Source organism: Mandrillus leucophaeus, unplaced genomic scaffold (assembly GCF_000951045.1).
Source record: "Mandrillus leucophaeus isolate KB7577 unplaced genomic scaffold, Mleu.le_1.0 Scaffold245, whole genome shotgun sequence".
Lineage (NCBI taxonomy): Eukaryota > Metazoa > Chordata > Mammalia > Primates > Cercopithecidae > Mandrillus > Mandrillus leucophaeus.
The window spans coordinates 1,376,041-1,390,937 of NW_012102532.1; the positions used below are offsets into that span (position 1 = coordinate 1,376,041).

General features: G+C 46.8%; 1 protein-coding gene across 2 annotated transcripts in view; it reads right to left on the reverse strand.

Moving 5' to 3' along the window:
• Nucleotides 1-683: 683 nt before the first annotated feature.
• C1RL (complement component 1, r subcomponent-like) overlaps nucleotides 684-14,897 on the reverse strand; it is a 15,047-nt gene continuing 833 nt past the window's right edge. Inside the window, exons 2-6 of one of the 2 annotated variants that reach the window (XM_011983048.1) lie at nucleotides 14,271-14,499; nucleotides 7,934-8,123; nucleotides 6,047-6,172; nucleotides 5,831-5,905; nucleotides 684-3,292 (exon numbers count right to left, since the gene is read on the reverse strand). In XM_011983048.1, coding sequence (XP_011838438.1) covers nucleotides 2,520-3,292; nucleotides 5,831-5,905; nucleotides 6,047-6,172; nucleotides 7,934-8,123; nucleotides 14,271-14,499 — 1,393 coding nt within the window. In that variant the 3' untranslated portion in view covers nucleotides 684-2,519. The remainder of the gene's footprint in view (nucleotides 3,293-5,830; nucleotides 5,906-6,046; nucleotides 6,173-7,933; nucleotides 8,124-14,270; nucleotides 14,500-14,897) is intronic. The other variant, XM_011983049.1, reaches the window with a different exon arrangement.

Sequence of the window (14,897 nt, forward strand, 5' to 3'; positions counted from 1 at the left end):
TAGGTCAGGAAAGACAAAAGACAGGGGAGAAGGAAAAGGACTAGATCAGAGGACGAGAAGGAAGGGGAATCTTGTCTAACAAACTGCACATTAATATCCTGGCAGCAGCAGTGTTTTGTGTGTGTGTGTGTGTGTGTGTGTGTGTGTCTGTGTGTGTATGCAGTATATGTTCATAACGGAGGCAGAGGGAACGGGTAAGGAGGTAAGTGTTAGCTGAAGCTCTTCCATCCATCCTAGGGAGTCTCAGTTCTGCCTTGGCATTGTGCAACATGCTTGGAGAGCGGCAAACCTGGACGTCATTAGCTCAGTCCCGGCCCTGTCTCCACTCTGTCCAACCATTCAAAATAACATTTACTCACACATTTTTGTTATGTCCTTGACTTATACCAAGAAGGAAAAAAATGCATATGAATGTTGCTGCATCTGTTTTAAAACAAGTATTGAGGACCTTGTCTGTTACAGTGTTTGTTCCTCTAAGAATTTGATTCTTGGGAAAAAGATTTCTCTCTTAAAGTGGTGGTAGGTTTTCCTCTGTAGACATGTCTCTATCGCTAGTTCATCCATCTCCATCATCTCTCTCTAACTTCTCTCTCTCTCTCTCTATCTCATTGTCTATATCTCTATCTCTAGACCTAGAGACAGCGATGGAGGTGTAGATATAGATCTAGACGTACATATGTAAATATAGGTGTATATATATATTTTTTTGCCTTGGTACAGAGAAACGCATATCATTTTTTCAATCATAAAAAATTAGTAAAATAAAAATGTTTTATGTTAATTAAACAAAATTCAGCAAATAGAGAATAGTGGAAAACCAAACAGCAAAAATCTTAATAAAACCACCTTTGTTTGGCATTTTGAGAGAATTATTATTATATTTTTGGAGATGGGGTTTCACTATGTTGCTTAGGCTGACCTTGAACTCCTGGGCTCAAGTGATCCTCCTGTATCAGCCTCCTGAGTGGTGGGGACGATAGGTGTGCATCGTCCTTTTGGGAATATTTTAAATAATCTCTTGTACTGTGTGTGGGTGTTAAAAACGGAAGTAACCACATGTATGTACAACTTCGAATCCTGCCATTTTTTTTAGAGATACATTTAACCTTTGATCATAGTAGCAACGTGACTCTTGATGCTAACAAATTATCTGTCTCTCTTTTATTGTGTTTATTTTCTATTTCCATTGAATAGTTGTATTTTGTGTCTTTCACTGTAAATCACCTCCAATTATTTATTTATTTATTTATTTTTACTTTTATTTGTTTTAGACAGAGTCTTGCTCTGTCGCCAGGCTGGGGTGCAGTCGCACGATCTCGGCTCACTTCAACCTCCACCTTCTGAATTCACGCCATTCTCCTGCCTCAGCCTCCCAAGTAGCTGGGACTACAGGCGCCCACCACCACACCCAGCTAATTTTTGCATTTTTAGTAGAGATGGGGTTTCACTGTGTTGGCCAGGATGGTCTGGAGCTCCTCACCTTGTGATCTGCCCACCTCGGCCTCCGAAAGTCCTGGGATTACAGGCGTGAGCCACCGCGCCCGGCCCATCACCTCCAGTCTTTACTAAAAATTAAAGCGTTGGTCCTCTCAGGTGGAGCAGTTCCCTTGATGATGGAGGCACAGGTGGGGTGTCCGCGGGAACTTCAGTCCAGTGCTGGGCTCACCTGGCTTCTGCAGGAGATGGGGCCATCAGGAAAAGTGTGAGCCAGAGGACGCCATTTTCACAGAAGCAGGAATTCCCAGGGAGGGCCAATGGTCAGGATGTGGGGACTGAGTGACACAGCAGGTCAGAGGAGAGTTGAGAAGTATGGTGGCACACTGGGAAGAGCACAGTCTCTGCAGTCACATACCAGCTGAGGGACTTGGGCAAATCCTCTATCCCCTGAGCCTCAGTTTCCTCATTTGTCATACATGGATAACACATCCTTTGCAAATATGCTATGAGGATTCAGTGAAATAACAGGTGAAGCACCTGGCATATAGAGGACCTAAAATAAAAAAGGAGCTATTTCTATAGTTGCATCTTGGAGCTGCAGAATAGCTTGAATTTGAAGGTCAACTAAAGGGTCTTAGGAACGTTTCAGAAATGAAATGCAATGAAAACCCCTTCCTCCATACTCTCCTAGCGGGTGAGAAGGTGGCTCTTCCACAGGTGAGTATCAAAGCTGTGTCAACACATGAAGGATTGGGGATTCTAAGAATTCAATGGGGATTCTAAGGAATTCAAGGTGAAAGTTGCTGAGATGTACAGGCTTCTCTGGGCATGGTGCACGCGCACAGGGAGGTGAAGGGCGAGAAGCAGCGGTCTTTGGGACCTGCTTCCTGTCTGGGATGGTGCAGGCTTGCCGGCTGGGGGTTTCTCCTGCAGTGGCTTGGTGCAACAGTGATGTGAATAGGATTTCCCCGACTCCCCCACCCCCACCCCCCACCACTGCCCCAGGGTTCAGTCTCACTCCCAGCGCTCTCTTGGCTGGGGCCTGCACTGTGCTGGTCAGTCACTGTTCAAGCACCCCAGGGTCAGTTCTTGCCGTTTATCACTCCCTTGATCCAGTCCACGTAGCTGAGCACTTTGGTGTAGAAGTCATACCCTTCGCCACATCCTATGCCCCAGGACACAATGCCCGTGGCCACCCAGTGATGGGCACGATCGTCCCATACCACATAGACGCTGCCACTGTCCCCCTGGCAGACACTGTGCCGCTGCGTCTCGTCCCCAACACAGAACATATCGTCAGAAAACACCTCGGGCCTCTGTCTCTTTCGGAGCCAGGCCTCACAGGCCTCCCTGGGAGCTACAGGCAGCCTGGAGTATTTCAACTCAGTAGTTAGCCAGCCCATCTCCACGCCAAACCCACTGACGTAGCCCAGCAAGCCGCTGCGGTAGAGGGTCTCATTATCGGGCAGACAGACCGGGAGGACGTTGGGGCCCAGCGGGATGCTGTGCTGCAGCTCCAGGAGGGCGATGTCCCCGCTGAAGTTGTGGGACTCATTCTGACGGTAGTCGGGGTGCACAATGACACGGCGGACAGGGTGGTTCCCCAGTTTCAGCATCTCATCTATGGCTGTGTGGCCCAGGAACACATTCACGCTCCGGTTCTTCCTGAGAGAAACACTGTCCTTGGGGTAGATGGTGTGGGCAGCAGTGAGGATCCATCTGTCACCCAGCAGGGCCCCGCCCCCACGGCCATGGATACTGGTGAAGGCTTGCCAGGGGAAGTTGCCCAGCTTAGCTCTGGAAGAACGGAGGGTCGTCTGATTCTGGGCAATGGGGGTGACTGGCTGTCCGCAGACTGGGAGAGAGGAGGGGTAGGGGTGACAGTCAGCAGCTGCATCTAGGCACATTGATTGAAGACCTACTTCTCTGAAGTGCTGTGGTAGGGGATGCGTGAAGAGGCTCTGGGATAAGGACTCTTTTTTTTTTTTTTTGAGACCGAGTTTCACTCTTGTTGCCCAGACTGGAGTGCAGTTGCGCGATCTCAGCTCACTGCAACCTCTGCCTCCCAGGCTCAAGCAATTCTCCTGCCTCGGTCTCCCGAGTAGCTGGGATTACCGGCACTGACCACCACACCCGGCTAATTTTTGTGTATTTTTATTAGAGATGGGGTTTCATCATGTGGGCCAGACTGGTCTGGAACTCCTGAACTCAAGTGATCCACCTGCCTCGGCCTCCCAAAGTGTAGGGATTACAGGCATGAGCCACCGTGCCCGGCCGGGATCAGGAGTCTTATACTGATGCAGACCCACAGTGTAGACCATGTGGGCAGACACGGGCAGGTAATCAACGCCAAGTGTATGGGGCACCCATCCTGCATGGGACTCAGGACAGTGGACTGAGGGTAGAGAGCAGAGATGAGCACATGTTTGGGGCTGGTTCTGCAGGGCTCTCCTTCCTGCCTCCTCAGAGGCATTAAAGCAATTCCTTTGGATCATCCTGGGCCCCCATGCTACAGGCAGAGTCTGTTTCAGTGCTTCCTGCCTCAGTTTTGTGTCACTTCCTCGTTTGTAACATCTCCCACTACCACCTGCCCTCCAACCCATCCCCAAAGCACCATGAGCCTTCAGGCTACCCTTAGAGTGTTCCGTGGATCAGACTGGGTTAAGAAGGCAATGCTTTCATTCAAAAGTGTGGATCTCAAAAATGGTGGACTTGAACCCTCATGTATAGCTGGTGAGATGTAAAATGGTACTGCTGCTGTTGAAGACAGTTTGGTGGTTCCTCAAAAAGTTAAATAGAATTATTATGCAATCCAGCAAGTCTACTCCTAGGTATATACCCAAGAGATTTGGAAATATATGTTGATACAAAAACTTGTACACAAATGCTCATAGAAGCATCATTCATAAAAGGCAAGAAATAGAGACAACCCAAATGTCCATCAGTTGAATGAATAAACAAAATGGTGTATCCATAGAAAGGAGTATTATTTAGCCATAAAAATGAAATACTGATGGATGCTATAACAGGAATGAACCTTGAAAACATTACACTAAGTGAAAGAAGCCAGACAGAAACAGCCACATATTATATGATTCCACTGATACAAAATCCACAAAGGCAAATCCATAGAGACAGAAGATAGATTAGTGGTTGCCAGGGGTGGGGCAGGGGAGCGTTGGAGGTACTGGGCTTTTTTGAGGAGGGTGATGGAAATGTTCTGGAATTAGTGGTAGTGGTTTCACTACATTGTGAACACACTAAACATTACTGTATTGTACTGTTTAAGGTGGTTAAGGCTGGGCGCGGTGGCTCACCCCTGTAATCCCAGCATTTTGGGAGGCTGAGGCGGGTCGATCACCTGAGGTCAGGAGTTGTAGACCATCCTGGCCAACATGGTGAAACCCCGTCTCTACTAAAAATACAAAAATTAGCTGAGTGTGTGGCAGGCGCCTATAATCCCAGCTACTCAGGAGGCTGAGGCAGGAGAATCGCTTGAACCCAGGAGGTGGAGGTTGCAGTGAGCCAAGATTGCGCCACTGCACTGCAGCCTGGGCAACAAGAGGGAAACTCCATCTCAAAAAAAAAAAAAAAAGTGGTTAAAATGGTAAATTTTGTGCAATGTGAATTTTAAAAATTAACTTTTAATTTTTTCTTGGCAGCTACAGATTTTGAGAAGTTCTGTAATTTTTTTTTTTTTTTTTTTTTTTAAGACAGAGTCTTGCTCTGTTGCCCAGGCTGAAATGCAGCGGCACGATCTCAGCTCACTGCAACCTCCACCTTCTGGGTTCAAGCGATTCTCATGCCTCAGCCTCCTAAGTAGCTGGGATTATAGGCACACACCATCAAGCTAATTTTTTGTATTTTTTTTAGTAGAAACGGGTTCTTGCCATGTTGGCCAGGCTGGTCTGGAACTCCTGATCTCAGGTGATTCACCCGCCTCAGCCTCCCGAAGGCTGGGATAACAGGCATGAGCCACTGCACCCAGCCGTGAATTTTATCTCAATAAATTTTTAAAAAAATGGTTGACTTTCTGGCACTGTGTGGCATCTAGGTAGGGAGATGTTTTAGGAATAGAGAGCCTGTCAGTAGATCCTTAAAACACATGGCACAAAAGGGGTTTTCTCTTAGTTCAGCTTGTTGGTTTCTCTTCCTCCTTTTCTAGTCCATCTTATTAACTTCCTTCATGCTTTTCCTCAGATATATCTTGACCTCTGAAGAATGAGGAACAAGCCTCTTCTTTTCTGGGCCTTGTTGATTGCCCTGTTCTTCCTCACCTTCTGCTTCTTATCTTCCTTTCTATTCTAAGGCTTTCCTTTAACCTCTGTGTCCCGTAGGTCCCAGTTGCAGCTGCGACTTGTTGGGGGAATGGTGCTGGCAGGTGGCTACTCACCAGGCATACACTGAAGAACCTCCTCCCCATCCTGTCTGTCCTTCCAGGTCCCTGGGTTTGTGCCGGTGAGTGTCCCTGAGGCGCAAAATGAGGAGAGGCAAAGAAATAGGCTCAGAGTTGAAGCTGCTGTTGAACAAACCAGGCGCTCAGAGGCTGGCAGGCGTTTGGGTGGGAGTGAGGCGGATGGAAGCCACCCCTGAGCAGGTGGGGACTCACCTGCCACCGCGGCCTGATAATAGGGCTCCTGGCAGTGGTTCTGGACCTTGGCGGGGTTGTCTCCAGGTGCGCTGATGGCCTCAGAGCCCCTGCTGGCCTCGCTGATGGGCTGACTATAGTTCACAGCTATAGGAAAACAGCACCTAGCACAGATTTGCCAACTGGCAACCCAGGGGCTGATTCTGGCCCATGGCTATACTTGGTTTGACTTGCACAGTGATTTATTTTTTATTTTTACTTTTAGTTTTTTAAAAACATTTGAGTTAGTTTTCCCTGATCAGACTGTCAACACTCAAAGAGTTTGCAGGTAAGTGTGACAAGCAGGGTAGGGGGAAACAGGCACTTCCATATATGTTTGGTAGGTATGTAAATTAGCAAAACATTTTTGGAGAAAATTTTAGCAATATCAAAATTTAAAATGCAAATATTTTTTAACCTACGACTCCATTTCTAAAAATTTAGTCTAAAGATATTCTCACACATGCGCTCAAAGACATAAATGCAAGGATATGCACAGTAGCACCGTGTGTGGCAGCAAAGTATCTATCAGGAGGGCTGATCAAATACATTATGACACATCAGTCAAGGGGATTTTATGTGGTCAATAAAAATCATGAGTTCACCGGTGTGGTGGCTCACGCCTGTAATCCTAGCACTTTGGGAGCCTGAGGCAGGCAGATCACCTGAGGTCAGGAGTTTGACACCTGGCCAACATGGTGAAACCATTACTAAAAATGCAAAAATTAGCTGGGTATAGTGGCATACCTATAATCCCAGCTACTCAGGAGGCTGAGGCAGGAGAATCACTTGAACCTAGGAGGCGGAGGTTGCAATGAGCAGAGATTGTGCCACTGCACTCCAGCCTGGGTGACAGAGCGAGACTCTGTCCCAAATAAATAAATAAATAAATAAATAAATAAAAAATAAATGAGTTAATGCTGACCATATGGAATGGGATGATCTTTAAGATATATTATTCAGTGGGAAAATGCCAAGTTCAGAACACTTACAACACAGAAACACACAATTCATCCTCTTCCTAGGAAGAATATCTAGGAAATGGAGAACACAGCTGTTTCTGGGGAGGGCAGCTAGGAGTTAGGAGCCAGAGATAGAGGAAGACTTACTTTTTAGCATACTTAAAAAAATGATATTTTATCATGTGCACCCTTCCTTCCCTCCCTTCCTCCCTCCCTCCTTCCCAGCCTCCTTTCCTTCCCTTCCTTCTTTCCTTCCTCCTTCCCTCCCTGCCTCCCTTTATTTCTCCCTCTCTTTCTCTCTTTCTTTCTTCCTGTCTCACTATGTCTCCCAGGCTGGAGTGCAGTGGCATGATTATGGCTGACTGCAGCCTCAAACTCCCTGGCTCAAGCAATCCTCCCCCTCGGTCCCCGAGTAGCTGGTATTACAGGTGTGCACCACTACGCCTGGCTAATTCTTAATTTTTTTGTGGAAACGGGGTCTCACTATGTTGCCCAGGCTGGTCTCCAACTACTGACCTCAAGCAATCTTCCAGCCTTGGCCTTCCAAAGTGCTGGGATTACAGGCATGAACCACTGCCTCTAGCCAGTATTTATCTTTCAAAACCAATCTGAGTCATCATTTGAAAATTTATAATTTTACTTAAAAACCCGGATTTTTGGCATCTCTTTAAAAATGAGATGATCTGCAAACACCGGGCCTATAAATCTGTGGGGAAACCACCACTGGGGCTGGGCAATGGCTGTCTCTTAATAGGGTTGCTTGCCAGCAGGGGCAGGGCTGGGGTCCAGCCCAGGTGTCCCTGAGTCACCTCAGCTGTCACTCAAGCTTCCACTTAAGGCTTGAAGATACCAGGGTCATGGCTGGGGACAGAGGCTCCCTCCCTGCACCCCCAGGAGGGACACTCACCCACGGTTTGGTAGAGGGCCAGGAAGCCCTTGTGGAGGTGGACAGTCTTGTTCTCCGAGGAAGGCTGTGTGCGGAAGGTCAGCCGCAAACTCCTCCCTGAGGATACAAACTCCCTCTGACCAGGGGGCCTGCCCAGAGGGGAGTCTTGCTGACCACAGAACTGGCTTGGATCCGACCCGCTGGCTGAGATCTGAAAGCAGGAGGAGGAGTGAGGCTGCAGATAGGTGTGGGGTGAACCTGTGCTGCTGCCATCACAGGGGCACATCCTCGGTGTGACTCCAGCCCCATCTAGACGGGCCGTGCCCCTCTGGGGCTCAGAAGGCACCTCACAGAGGCTTCCTCAACTAGCTTCTGGTTCCATTATTGACTCCTGAGTTTCTTCCAGACATGACCGCATACTATAATGTTTCTTTAGCCTACCATAATTATTTCATACAACCCATTATATTTTCCTTCTTTTAAGAAGTTCCTTGGGAACCCCAGGGTTCCCATAAGAGTCGCTGGATTATAAACTCTAAGAAGTCAAGGACTAGTTCTGTCTTTTTCACCACTGAGTTCCTGGTGCTCAACGTGGTACCTATAGCACCACAGCTTTGACTCAAATGAACATAGGCATAAGCCCCTGCCATCCAGCTTCTCCTCCATCCCCAAGCCCCATCCCATCACCTTCCACTTCTCTGAGTAACTTTCTCTGGCCAACATCTGTGAAGCAGTAAGACCCTCTGCAGAGACTGAGCCTCTGGGGTCCCTGCCTTTTCCTGCTTTCCTTCTTTTGGGGTGCCCCTCCTCTTACCCCATGCACTTTGTAAACGAAGCTCTCACAATGTATGAAAGCCTAAGGACACAGGTGTCCACAGTCCAGGTGCACTGGATGGTATTGCTTCACCTGGCAGGTTGTCCCTGTTTCAATGCCCTTTGACTGTCTCACCTCTGCTCAAATCCCTTCCTGTGGGTTCCTCAACTCAAGGAAAGAGCGGCTTGGAGGGAGCTCCTGGGCCATGCTTCCTGCTTCATCTCTGTTCCACGTACACAGCTCACTGCTTGGCTCATTTTAGTTCTGGTTTTCATACTGATCCATATATCCCAGGTTTTTGCTAGCTCTCCATTCCCTCATTCTCCACAAGTCCCAAATTCATTCAAGACTTCATCCAGACCATGTCATTATGATCAGAGTAACTGGGTAAAAGTTGCGATGAAGAAAATTTCCAAATCGCCCCAAATACCTTGCTCAGACAAATCCCAGTACTGGTCTTTTGCTTAGAATATCAACAAATGTAACTCCTGGCATTTAAGAGGCCTGCCTTTTGGGGAAGAAGCAATTTGATATAGGAAATGGTGCTCAACTGCTCTACTTGGTTGTAAAACCCTCCAGTTTTCCTTTTGCCCTTTTCCCTGAATTGTTAGCTAAATACAATTGCTTAGGATTCTAACTGGGAAAGTAGAGTGGACACAGGACGGAGTCCTAACACCCTTAAATTCTAGACTTTGCTACTAACTCCATGTGCGAAATGGGGAGTTTCTGAAGCACCCAAGATCTCAGTTTCCTCTCCTATGTAATGGTCTGTGTGGCCTCTTCCAGCATGTTCTATGGCATCTTCCAGAGTCCACACTAAGAGCAGTGGTGAGGATGGATACTCAATACCTGCTCCTTCAAAATTCATTCTGCTGTGTGTCCCGCACACACATAAGCTTGCATTTGATTCACTCTTTCACTTATTCCTTTAACACATGCACTGACTGTGTACTATGTGTAATACACTGTGCTAGGTGCTGGGGACACAGATATGACAAAGGCACAGTTCTGCTCCTGAGGAGCAGTGGCTGAGGACACTGACAAGTAAAAAATAAACTAGATGATAGTGTGCTGAATTCTGCATTTGAGGGGGGTGTGTGTGTGACTTACTCTGGGAGGAATCCTATTTCTGATCTTGAAGTTTCTCAATGACAAGAAAAGAGGCCAGGATTAAAAATCTCTGTGATTTAAGAGGAACGGGACTCATGGTAGGTGCTCAACAGACACAGGCTGAATTGAGCAAAGTATCATCCCTTCTGGTTAAGTCTGAAGCAATAAATGCACGCACGTATCTCCTCTCCCACCTCAAACCCCAGTCATATGACAGCAAAGGGATAAAATGGTACACATAACCAAGGACAAAAAGGGGAGAGAGAGGATGACAGCAGATGAACACACTTTGGAAGATGCAGTGGAGATGCAAGTGATAACTTGAGTTTGCAATGATGGGAGCCAACATAAAGCAAGCAGGTTCTCATCACAGAACCAGGGTAAGTTTTAAAAATTGGGGCAATCAAGATAGGGATGAGGGAAGGACTGGCACAGGGATGGCAGACGGGAAGCCTGTGAGGGAGACTACAGAATCCTAGAATCTCTGTGCACCCAGGCAACTCCCTCGGGCCCACCCTGGAACAGGGCATGAGCTTAACGAGAAACCCTGGACTTGAGGCCCCATGGCACACTTGACAGAGGGGGCGAAGGTCAGTGCAGCAGGTCCATGAATAACATTGTTGTTTCATTATGACACTGATGAGAAAAAATATCGGCTCCTGTCTGGGGCCACTGTCTGGGTGAAGTTTGCATATTCTTCCCAGGTCTTCAGTGGTTTTCTTCAGGTCCTCTGGTTTCCTCGCACATCCCAAGCTGTGCCTGTTGGGTGACCTGGCATGTCCCCACGGCCCCAGTGTGAGTGAGTATGAATGTGTGTGAGTGCGTCCTGAGACAGGATGCTGTCCTGTCCAGCACTGATTCCTGCCTTGCATCCTGAACTGCTGGACCAGGCGGTGGCCACCCGTGACCCCAAACTGGAATAACTGGGTAAATAATCTTACTCATTTTTATTAAGCTTTCTTACATGTAGGCATAGTTCACATGTATTTCAATATTTAATATTAGAAGCGTTTGGGGTCTTTATTTAGGTGTTTGGTGATGTTTCTGTGATCAGTAATCGCTGCAGGTACTTCACTCTTGTCTATATCAATGGCCAAATTGGTTTCATTCTATGTTGTTTCTCTTAAAGTCATACTTGCCAAGAGCCTATGGATGATATTAAGTGAGGACTCACTGAACCAAAAACAGAAGGATTAAGTGAAAGTCGACCTGCCAAACAGTGAGCTGCAGCTCCCTCCACCAGGCCCTTCTCTCAGCTTGTTGACCAGAACGCTAGGGTCCCTGAGCTGGAGACTGCAGGAGTTCTCTCAGGGGAAAATGGCTGTCCCCAAATAAAATGCTTTTACATCCTGACAGTTGGGAGGCCCCCAATGGCACATCTAGGTCACCCTGTTGATAACCCTATTTTCAAACCTATCATTGGACAAATTTTTAGCTATCTACACAGAACTTCCAATTAGTATTTTAGTGCTCCACTCTTTTTTTTTTTTTCCCTTGAGACAGAGACTCACTCTGCCCCCCAGGCTGTAGTGCAGTGGCCTGATCTCGGCTTACTACAACCTCTGCCTCCCGGGTTCAAGTGATTCTCCTGCCTCAGCCTCCCAAGTAGCTGGCATTACAGGCGTACACCACCATGCCTGGCAAATTTTTGTGTTTTTAGTAGAGACGGGGTTTCATCATGTTGGCCAGGCTGGTCTCAAACTCCTGGCCTCAGGTGATCTGCCTGCCTTGGCCTGCCAAAGTGCTGAGATTACAGATGTGAATCACCACACCGGGCCTTGAATATGAATGGACAGCCAAGTATTATCAGACATTGTAGGAAAGTCTCTAACACAAAAAGCAGAGACCAAAACAAACAAATGGCAAAAAGGAACTTGGATGAAACAGACCTACTATAGATAACAGAAGAAACATTTAAAAATAATCCCAAAGGAGGGAAAGGAGTTGATATTGCATCAATGAAACAAGAACAATACTCTATAAAAAGGCACATGTAGAAAATTAGAACGAATCCTTAGAAATGAAATAATATGTCAGTGGAAAGAATCCATTAACTAAAAGGTTGGGATTTAAAGATGAGGAAATTTCCCAGAAAGTGGAACTAAAGAGATGGTAAATAGAATAAAACAGATAACAAAGCTAGAGAATCAATCTAGAACATACGACAGCTGAATTACAGGAGAAAGAGAAAATAAAGAAATGAGATGTCTAGAAATTATTTAAAAAATAGCACAAGAACATTCCTAGAATTGAAGGACTAGATTAAAAGAGGCTCTATATTAAAAGAAACCTGTACAATGCGTTAAAAACCACGTGTATCAAGGGACATCATAATGAAAGTCCAGAATACTGGTAATAAGGAAAATATTCCAAAAGTTCTAGAGAGAGAAAACAAAGGATTAGGAATGATAAGGGCATCAAACTTGTTAACAAAGTCTAGACCTAGAAGACAATATCATCAACATTCTAGAAGAAAAAGGTGTCCAATCTAGAATGCTATACCCAGATCAACTATCCATCTACTGTGAGCATAGAACTGAGACATTTAGACACATATAAGATCCTCTACAATTCATTCTAAAATACTCTTTCTAAGGAAGCCACTGGTGAAGGTGCTCCTCCAAAATGGGAGAGTAAACCAAAAACGAGAAAGGTATGGGATTCAGGTTCAGCACAGGACAGGTAAAGGAAATCCCCAGAAAGAGGGAGAAGGGAACTCCCAGAATGTGTGACGGCTTAAAGAGCAAAGAACTCAGGCTGTGAAAATAAACCATGGAGAGATCTTCAGGAGGGATGTCACCAATTAAAAGGAAGACCAATAGACTGAAATCTGTGCTTGAGTATTTCAGAAGATTTACACTCCTGGCTAAGAGTCTGGTGAGATTAGTTACAGAGACAACTAAGCAAACTAAAAAGCAAAACAAAAACAAACACCCCCCACCAAAAAACGAAACAAAACAAAACAAAACAAAAAGCCTTCATGTAACTATCGACTCCTAAATTATTTTATGCCATGTGCTCAAATGCAAATATTTTAGTCATAATAATGTAAATAATGAATAAAGAGTTAACTAAAAATGATAATATATGTAAACTGGCAGAATGGGGAGTGGAAATGTGAGTGGTTAAGACTGAAGACAGATAAAGCTAGTCCTTATCTTCTATACTGTAGTTGAATGTTAATAGAAAATATGTAAAAATGAAAGATAAATAAGCATGTTATTTATACATATGAAGTTAAAGACCAGATGAAACAGCTACACCAATTGGAAGATGACTGCTCCCAAGGAGCAGCTCTCAGGGGTGGGGAGGAACAGCTTGGAGACTGTTGTTATGCATAAGCCTTTTTAAAAAACCTTTTTTTTTTTGGAGACAGGGTCTCACTCTGTCACCCAGGCTGGAGTACAGTGTCATGATCAGAGCTCACTGTAGCCTCTACCTCCCAGGCACAAGTGACCCTCTCACTTCAGCGTCCTTTGTAGCTGGGACCACAGGTGCGTGCCACCACACTTGGCTAATTTTTAAATTTTTTTGTAGAGATGGGGTCTTGCTATGTTGCCCAGGCTGGTCTCAAATTCCTGGGCTCAAGTGATCCTTTCGCCTCAGCCTCCCAAAGTGCTGGGACTACAGACGTGAGCTACTGCACCCAGCCTTAGAAAACTTTAATTAAAAAAAAAAAGTGTTACAACTATTATGTATCTATAATAATTAAAAATTTTAAAATTAAAAAATAAAGTTCAAAAGTTTATATGTGTGTCATTTTGATATAAATAAAATTTAAATCAAAAGATAATGTGCTCTTTTTATTTTTATTTATTATTTATTTATTTTTGAGATGGGGTCTTGCTATATTGCTTAGGCTGGCCTTGAACTCCTGGGTTCCAGCCCTCCGATCCTCCAGCCTCAGTCTCCTGAGTATACTGCTGGGCCTACAGGCCTGCATCACTCCATCAAGAACTGTTTCTAAAATGTCCTTATTCTGAAGAAGGCTTTGGCGTTAGAAGTTTTGTGACAGCTCTTCTAAGGTAAGTGCCAACGGTGACTTAATCTTTTGTTATTATTTGTGCCCAGCTTCCTCACCTGATAGAGCAGGCACTCAACAAATACATGATGATATATTTTTAACAACCAATATGTGCGTGCCTGCCCCTGGCTCCATAGATTTGCAAGATTTGTGTGTCCCTTCATAAGTCTTCCAAATGCAGGGCCTGCTTGCTGCCCTTTTTGCTCGCTGCGGCCCAGACGGCAGCCCTGGAGGCGCTGCTGGGAGGTTGTGTCCTGGGGTCCACCACTGCTCCCCGATAAGCCAAGCCCGACTGTCCCTACATGGAAAATTCCTCCTCCAGATGGGTGATTCAGGGCACCGCCACTTCCCACAACCCCGGGAGTCTCCCTGGCCACAGTCCTGGCGGGACCCCCCCATGCCCAGCTCACTGTGACGGAGTCCCCTGCACAGTCCTGGGACGGCTCCAGGTCGAAGTCCTGGAAGACGAGCCTCACAGCAAAGCCCTCTGGAGCCTTGATGTCCGTGCTGCTCTCGTGGCCTTTGCGATAAGGCTCTGGGTACCCGGGGGATGTCAGCTGCTGGGGTAGCTCTTGGGCCAAGAGGATGGAGCCCCCGGTGGGGCAAGCCTGGAGGACTCCCCAGAGGAGCAGCCACCACCTGTGAGTAGCGGGGAGGGCAAGGTGGGACCGCGCAGCTGTGGCCGGAAGCCTGTGGGTGTGGGAGGAGCGGGGGAGCCGCGCTAGGACTGAGAGGCCTGGCAAGGCCGGGTCAGAAGCGGTGGCCTCACCCTTGAGGCCCGGGCACCTCCCGTCTCCTCCCTTCCTCCCCTTCCTCACCCCATCCCTACAGCCTCCCGTGCAGCCTGAGCTCTAGGATTGTCGGTTTTCCCTCCTCCGAAGACATCACCTTTGCTCATCTCCCAGGAGAGTCTCATCCAAAGGAGGGGGTGCGTTCTGCTTCAGCAGATCCCACCCCACCCTGGGATCCGAGGGAGCAATGGTGGGGCGAGTGAGGGTCTGCCGCAAACACCCACCGACCACCCCCAGGGAAGGTGC